Below are 8,587 nucleotides of genomic sequence, written 5' to 3'. Positions count from 1 at the left end.
TCGTGTCACGATTGAGCACCCTGCAAAATAACTCTCGACATTACCAAAATCGTGACACGTTGATGAAATCGTGTCACGATTTCTTTGTTCCTAAGAATCTCAATTTGAAGCGAATATACAACAATATATATATATATATATATATATATATATATATATATATATATATATATATATATATATCATTTGATACAGTGATAAGAAATTTTCAGTATTTATCATTATCTTTCTCCAATGGTAAAGAATTATTTTGAACTAAAATCTAACAAATTTTGTCTAAAACATCCATTCGATATATATCTGTTTATTTTATATAAAAACGATACACACATCTGTTTGTTTATTTTTTTTTATAGAAAACAAATAAATATGTAACAGTTATATTATGAGTAGTGACGCAAAAGTTATGGTGCATAAGCCATAACTTATGCACCATGCATAAGTACTTGTCAACCATCAGATCATGCTTAATCTAACGTTTCACAGCTCACATCTCACACCCACACTTTGATTGCAGAAAATCATTCTTGCTCGCACGCGTTTTCGCAATCAACTGCTCCGACGTGACTTTGCTTGCCCTGACCCTTGCTCCGACGTCGTTTTCCGGCAAGGTCACGGCGACTCAACTGCTCCGACTTGATTCCTTCGACGTTGCTCTCTTGCTCGCGCTGGAACTTGCTTCGACGTGGTTTTCCGGCTAGATCACGGCGTTACTCAACTGCTCCGACGTTCCTCCGACTCAATTGCTCCGACATTTCTCTCTTGCTCGCGCTTACGCTAGCTCCGACGTGGTTTTCCGGCTAGGTCACGGCCTGATTTCACCGGCATTCACCCTTGCTCGCTGCTCCGGTTAGCTTTCAATTATATATTTATTTCGTTCATCTTCTATTATGAACTTGATTCTGGTGGTTTTCAATTAATTCTTAGATGTTTTGGTTGCTTACAGAATTGATTCTTACCACAAATTTGTAGCTTTTGATTTTTATGCACAAATTTATAGTTCAACTGACTCACTCAAAATTTATATGAAAATTTGTAGCTTTTGATTCTTACCACAACTGCTCCGACTCAATTCCTCCGGCGTTGCTCTCTTGCTCGCGTTCGAACTTGCTTCGACGTGGTTTTCCGGCTAGGTGATGGCGTGACTCAACTTCTCCGACTCAATTGCTCCGACTCAATTAGGTCACGGCCTGATTTCACCGGCATTTATCCTTTCTCGCCGCGGCCTAATTTCACCGGCATTTACCCTTTCTCGCTGCTCCGGTTAGCTTCCACGAATTTCACCCTTGCATTTTCAGGTAATCAGTAAATTGTATTTAGGTTTTGATTCAAATTTCAGCACTCTTTTATGGTTTCTGTTTATAGAACTATGCTCTGTTAGTATGTTTGGAATATTTCAGCACTTCACTTCAAATTCCTTGACCAATCTAAATTTGAATTATTGTGAATTATAATATTTTGGATCAATGGAACATTTAATGATGTGTTTGTGTATCCTCTTCTACATGCTCTCTGCATCTTTATGTTGAAATTTGTCTACTATGAGGTTTTCCCTAAGATCTTAGCTAAGTCTTTTATTAGGTGGATGATAAATCATATAGGTTGATCTAGGTGTAGCCTTTTTTGGTTATAGCCTTTTTTGGAAATATTTGTTGTTGTAGCTTGTTTCCTTTTGCTGATCATGATTGTCAGATGATATGCATAAAAAACAATTTTTTGGTTTTTGTGCAATAAAATCCTTGAAAGTGTGTGTTTTATTATCTGTCTAAGAAAAAATTTACAATTTGGGTCTGAGTCTACATTTATTATTACACTATAAGCACCTACTTAAATGTGCAAGCACAGCCTATATGGGCATGGCTCACCATAATGACCTTTTTCTGATGACATTTGCATGAGTTGTATTTGAACCTAGGGTTCCTTCATTCAAATCCTGCTATAAATCCTTTTTGAGTATGTGATTTACATTGGGGTAATCCTTCTATCATCCTAAACTTTTTGAGTATTTGATTTGCATTTGCCTTGTGACTAAATAAGTAGTGAAGTTTGAATTTTGATGCTCTTTTTGATTTTATTTTGTTTACTATCTAAAATGATACGCTTTGTGTAGGGAACAAGGTCAAACAGGGGGAGACACTGGTATGCAAGACAATTTTGCATTCTTTTATGGTTTCTGTTTATAGAACTATGCTCTATTAGTCTGTTTGGTGATTTATGAAACACTAATTCCTCAACATAAAATTCTTTTGGTGATTTATGAACCATTCCATGTTCCTGCATTTTTTGGTGATTTATGAAACACTAATTGCATGCTTTCCTCACTGATTCATCAAGTGTTTTGGCATCAATTTCATCTGCTACATCTTTGTCATTATTCAACCTGAAACCATCACTAAAGGATATGAAACAGCAGATAAAGTTTTTCATGTGAAGTGTCATTGAACATGATTTACAAAATTATTGTTCAGAGTCTTACAATTTTGATGTGAAGTGTCATTAAGAGACTAAAATTAGATGCATTAAGAATCAGAACCAAACAAGTTTATTTGCTATATTTGAGGACTATTGTATCATGTAATAACTTATATTTGCTACAATTGATTTCTGTAAAAACAATATCCAAACCTAGTCAGAACCAAACAAGTTTATTTTTCTATATAGTTTCAGACATAAAACTCTTGTGTCACAAACTCCAGGACACTTATTGAAAGTTGTATGATACCTAAAATTTACAACTGATGAAAATCAATGTATCACATAAAACTGTCAATCACATAAAACTGTCACTTCTAGAACCTAATATGATATGCATTGAAAAGAGCAGTCCTTTTATTCCTGGTTTGTAACCATGAAAAATAGCTATACAATCGAATTTAAGCCGATGATAAACAAGAGTGAATAACTCATTATTCAAGTCAGGCAAAGATTTATGCGAAACTTTTAGGAATATTAGATTGAAAAATAAGAGCATTGATGTGTTATTGTTTGTAGTTTTTTCAGTCCTTGTCTACTTTTCTGATCTTGAATGCTTAATTTGCAAATTTACATGCATTGATGTGTTAATCGTGTTGTATATTGAATGAAAAATGCTTAATGTGCTAATGGTTGTTTGTTCTTAATAGTGTTTGTTGCTGTTTTCAATGGATTTGATATCAACTTCATCTGAGAGTGGACAACTGAGTGTTGAAGCTTCATCACTGATTCATGCTGAGAGTGGACAACTGAGTGTTGAAACTTCTTCAATGATTCATGCTGATAGTACTGAATGTTACTCCCCTAGCAATGAAGAATCATGGAAGTCTTTAGTCTTTCAATCTATCAAAGAGGTTGAAGATTTTTATGGTAATTATGCATATAACACTGGATTTTCTATTAGGACTATGTTGAAGTCGAAGAAAAATTCACAAAATAAGAAATCAGAAAAGATACATTATTTGCGTTATGTTTGTAACAAACAAGGTTACAAGAAGGGAAGTTTGCTTAATCCTAACAACAGGCCAACATCAGACAGTCCACTGGTTATTGAGTTTGTGAAAGTGAAAGAAAAACCTGAGGAAAGGGTCGGTTGTACAGCTGGAATATATTTGAAGCTGGATGAAGTTTTGAATGTGTATAAGATTTATAGATGGGATGTGGCTCACTGTCATCCATTACATAAACCAGAGCATTTGTGTTATCTGAGATCATTTAGAGAAGTAAATGAAGTTCAAGGACAACTAGCTCTAATAAATTCTAAAGCTGGAATGTCGATGAGAACGTCTTATGAAGTTCTTGGTCAAGGAGTTGGAGGTACGGAGAATCTTCCTTTTCGGTTTTCAGACTTAAAAAACTATCTAATGACAATTCGTCAAAAGGAGATGGTGGTTGGTGAAGCAACTGTAATTCAAGAATTCTTTAGAAATGAAGCTCTCTTGAAACCATCTTTTTACTATGATATCCAAGTTGATGCTGCAGAAGACATAGCTAGCATTTTTTGGGCAGATGGAATTATGCAACTAGATTATTCTCTATTTGGTGATGTCATCAGTTTTGATACAACTTACCGAACAAACAATCAATATCGCCCATTAGGTTAGTATCTTTTACTTCTCTCAGGTTTTTAATTAGTGTTTACTTTCATTATGTTGTATTTTTGTTCTGGCATGGTTAGTGTAGGTAGGAGTACATTTTGAACCACCTAGTGTCTAGGTGTGGCTGTCATATGTGTCCGAGATTGACAAAGTTGCAGGCATTTTTACTTAGCCAGAATTTAAATTCATCATATACTAACCATATACCGATAATAAATTCATCTAAAACCATTACACCATAAGTATGGTTTTACATATGACACTATCAAAACCATTAAACCATACTTATGGTTTCAGTATTCCATACCCCTAATTTTGATCAAATTTTAATTAAATTTTTACATAGAACACTAATGAAATTGTCTTGTGTGATCGATCTTTAGTACATACTTATTAGAATACTTAGTGTCTATGTGTTTTATCATTGAGTTTATTCACTGCTGAGCCGTGATTTCTTATAATTTGTGATTACATACTAGCATAAATGCATTATAATTTAGGGTTGGTTTCATTATTTATTGTAAGTTAGTTATATGTATGTTGTATTTTGTTCTGATAGGTCATTTATTGGTCATTATTTCAGCTGCCTTTATTGGTTTTGACAATCATCGCAGGAGTGTTTTATTTGGTGCTGCGCTATTGTACGATGAGACAGCAGCTACTTTTGATTGGTTGTTTACAACATTCTTGAAGTGTATGTCCAATAAGAAACCACAGACTATATATACAGACCAGGCTAGTGCGTTATTGTGTTCAATTCCGAATACTTTTCCAGGTGTTTTTCACGGGCTTTGTTCATGGCACATGGCAGAGAATGCAAAGAAAAATCTTGGCTCTCGTGCAAACAGTGCATTTTTCGATGAGTTAACTAATTTGGTTTCAAATGTAGACGATGAATCAGATTTCGACTATAATTGGGATCAGATGATGAAAAATTGTTTTAATGGAAGGCCTACTTCAGACTTTAGGTGGCTTGTCCAAACTTACGGAAATCGTATGCATTGGTCTTCAGCTTGGGTCAAGTCACATTTTACAGCTGGTCTGAAAACAACTCAGTTAAGTGAGTCTTTCAATGCTTTTCTTCGTGGATTTCTGCAGCCAGACCATTCACTTGTTCGATTCTTTAGTCATTTCAACATTATGGTTCAGAGAATGAGAGATAATCATGCTGAGTTGGACTTCAAGGCTGCAAACACTAGAACAAAAAATAATTATCCCAATAGTCAGCTGATGCGGTCCGTTGTCAACAAGTACACACCAGCTTGCTTTGCATTTATTCACAGGCAGTATGACCTTTCCTTCAAATACTATCATGAGGAGGACACAAAAAAAGGGTCTGCCTTTAACAAGTTTTTCAAAGTTTTCACAATTGAAAAGGTTGATGATAATTATGATGATGTTGATAATGATAATGAAGGGCCTTCCAATGTTGATGTTTTGGATGCAGAACTTCAAGAAAACCTTTTCCAAAGTTTTGAAGATCATGATCGACTTGATGAAAGGGTTGTCACAGTTGACATTAGAAGCAAAAGTTTTAGTTGTTCATGCCGTATGTTTGAGAACAGGGGCTTTTTATGTCGACATGTTTTGAAGATCTTTGAGTTCTTAGGTGGTTATGTGCAGTATCATTTTTTGAAGACAATACCTGGACAATATGTTTTAAAGCGTTGGACTAGAGATGTGCGTCCGTCTGTTGATAAGCTGAAATCTACCATCAATGTTGGCACTGAAGACACCACTCAAGCACAACGATATCAACAAATTTGTGCTGTTACCGTTCAGCTTTCTACACGTTTTTGTGCAGATCCAGAGGCATCTCAAATTTTTCTCGACGGTGTTCTTGAAGCTGGGAAAAAGGCAGAGGAGTTGCTTCTTTCTAAAGGTATTCATACAGACCCATCTTCCGTGATATCATCATCCAAGTCTTCAAAAGGAGCTGCTGTCGGTGAACCATCTACTGGGTAAGAGTGTGGTATTTCTCTTGTTTGTGCGGTTGCTCTAGCCTCGTTGTGGGCGGCCGCTGGCTCCCTTCAATGAACCAACACAACTTAGACTTTCTACAATGTGTCACCTATTTAACATTGATAAGACTGCCTCCAAATAAAAATGGGGATATTTTGATGGGGGCTTCTATGGTGAATTCAGCCATATGACTTTTTTGGTGAAGTTATTTATGTGGCCTAATAGGAGAGTGTCATGTGGAATCATTATTTATTTATTTATTTTATTATTATTTTTTTATTTTTTATTTTTTATTTTTTATTTTTTTAGGAGACTTTTCCAAGATCGATGCTTGCTCTGATATCAGAGTTTGAGCAGAGTACGGAAGACTTTTTTGATAGACAAATTTAAATTTTTTGTCTAGTTTTCGAGTTGTAGAGACAATCCTGCTACTGAGCTTTGTAATTTACTTAACTCTTTTTGTTATGAGATTTCAAAATCTCTGTTGAGTGGTGTTACTCTAAGACTTTGACTCCTGATCAATGGTTTTTATGTATCTTCAAACAAATCTTTCTCAGCTTCTATCAAAGAAAAGCTATTTCATGCTAAATTTTTAAATATAGGTGACTAAAGGTGTAAATAATTCATCAATATGAATTGTATTTTTTTCCTATAAATTCTATATTTTGATGTGAGTTACTCAAACCATAATTAATTCTATAGCAGATTGTAAAAGGATGATTACCCTTTTTCATAAAATTCAAGTTTTCCAACTTATAATGAAAAACTATAGATCTATCTAGATCTTTTTCTTTTAGGGATAATCCCATTTGTAAATTTATATCAAATTTTATTTTTCCATATTTTAAATTACACTTTCCTTGTGCAATTGTTGCTTGTCTTTTGTCTAAAATCTTAGAGTCTTCTAGGGCCATTTCTAGAGGTGAATCAATACCTTTCGTAAAAGTACTTTTGATTAAAATTTGAATGGTTGATATATGAATATAACCAATTTTACTTTTTTCTTTTTCAGAAAATGTTTCAATTCTTTTTTAAATTTGAGTCTTATTTATGGTAGATATGACTATATTTTCTTGAGTAGTTTCAATTGGAATTGCTTCTTCTCCGATCATTATTCGAAATTTCAAAATATTTTTTCTTGGGAATTTTTTTTTGAATATATTAAACTTTTTTTTGAAGTTTTCTTCAGCAGTTAAAGATAAATCTGCTTCTTCCATCTTATTATCTATTATGCTATCAGCATAATAGCTAGATGTTTCTTCAAAGTATGAAACCTCAGTCATATTCTATAATTTTTATCATGCCAATATTATGATATTGAAAAGTAAACTTTAAATTTAATAAAGATATATTCATTCTTGATTTGATCTTCTTGAGATTTTGTTGATATTTTTGGTTTTGTTGTTAGATATAATCTTCTGAATGATTATATTTTGATTTGGGTGATCCCTCTAGAGTATTACCTCAAGGATCTAGCTCCTCCAGAGTCTTATCTCAAGAGCTACTTCTATAAAAATAAGTTTTTATAGGAACGAAATACTTAACAGTATTGAACTTCAATATTCGTTGCTTACAAATGAGCATCAAGGCTCTTATTTATAGTGAAAAAGGGCTCACAAATTGGTCACATGTCCCTTTCTTGACATCTAATAAAGACAAACACGCAAAGAAAAAGACACAATAATGTACATAATTATCTCTTAAGTGGTCCCCATCTGACTCGTATGTGATAAGGTACCACTGTACACTTTGGTCTACTGCATGACTCGTGGCTTAATGATTGATTCTTCATTGTTGTTTTGTGCCGACGTTTTCTTTGGACTATTTTTGCACAGGTGTCTTTGAAATATGTAGCAAAATACCTACAACATTCCTACTGTAAGGCTCGTGGTAATTTTTCATGATCATTTTTTAACTGATCTATTTTCTCGTCAAAATCTTTTACCGCTTTGACATCTTTGTCTTTTTCTGGTTTTCTGGAGTCGATGTATACGATTATTGAGGCGTCTTCATAGACTACTCTGTAGTTTATCTGCTGTATCAATCTGGAAATCTTTTGATGCATATTTTTCATTTGATTGATATATACGGCTGGTTTCCATTCAATGCTTTCTCTCCTCATGACTGGATAGTCTTTGTTTGAGATTCCAATCTTGATTAGATACATTGGTTTTGAGATAAGATCCGAGGTAATTTCATCACAAGGATATGTAGAGTCAATTTGAAGAAAGATCTCTTTACCTTTGGCGAACAAATTGTTGAACTTTTGTGCCAAATTTTGTAACTCGTTTGGAAGGAACTTGAGTTCTCCAAATGTTTTTCCTGGTTGTTCTTCTAGATATATGGTGTGAATCAAACCATTCTGAAAGAAAGATAGACATGTGGTGCTATCTATTCCTGGTAATATGACTACTTTCGTACAACCAAGTCTGCGGATTGGGTAGAAACATTCAGTGGTGAATTCTTCTACATAGTTGTTCGAGCTGACGAATTTTGTCAATTGACATCTTCTTTCTAGATTCCATTGTTGGAGATCTATGTAGATTTTTCGCTGT

General features: G+C 34.1%; 1 protein-coding gene across 1 annotated transcript; it reads left to right on the top strand.

The window, feature by feature from the left end:
* Positions 1-3,140: 3,140 nt before the first annotated feature.
* On the top strand, positions 3,141-6,035 carry LOC112416541 (protein FAR1-RELATED SEQUENCE 5-like). The gene is made up of 2 exons (XM_039827803.1): positions 3,141-4,071; positions 4,654-6,035. The coding sequence occupies exons 1-2, from the start codon at positions 3,141-3,143 to the stop codon at positions 6,033-6,035; spliced, it is 2,313 nt and encodes a 770-aa protein (XP_039683737.1).
* Positions 6,036-8,587: the final 2,552 nt, after the last annotated feature.

The sequence above is a fragment of the Medicago truncatula genome, chromosome 7, assembly GCF_003473485.1.
Source record: "Medicago truncatula cultivar Jemalong A17 chromosome 7, MtrunA17r5.0-ANR, whole genome shotgun sequence".
NCBI lineage: Eukaryota > Viridiplantae > Streptophyta > Magnoliopsida > Fabales > Fabaceae > Medicago > Medicago truncatula.
Note: the sequence above shows the minus strand (reverse complement) of the source record. Positions and strands in the feature narration are given on the sequence as shown.

Excerpts from the sequence above, each read along its gene's own strand:
- LOC112416541 (XM_039827803.1), top strand. The coding sequence starts at position 3,141 with ATGGATTTGATATCAACTTCATCTGAGAGTGGACAACTGAGTGTTGAA. Across the intron at positions 4,072-4,653 it reads CAATCAATATCGCCCATTAG|CTGCCTTTATTGGTTTTGAC; the intron begins GTTAGTATCTTT and ends TCATTATTTCAG.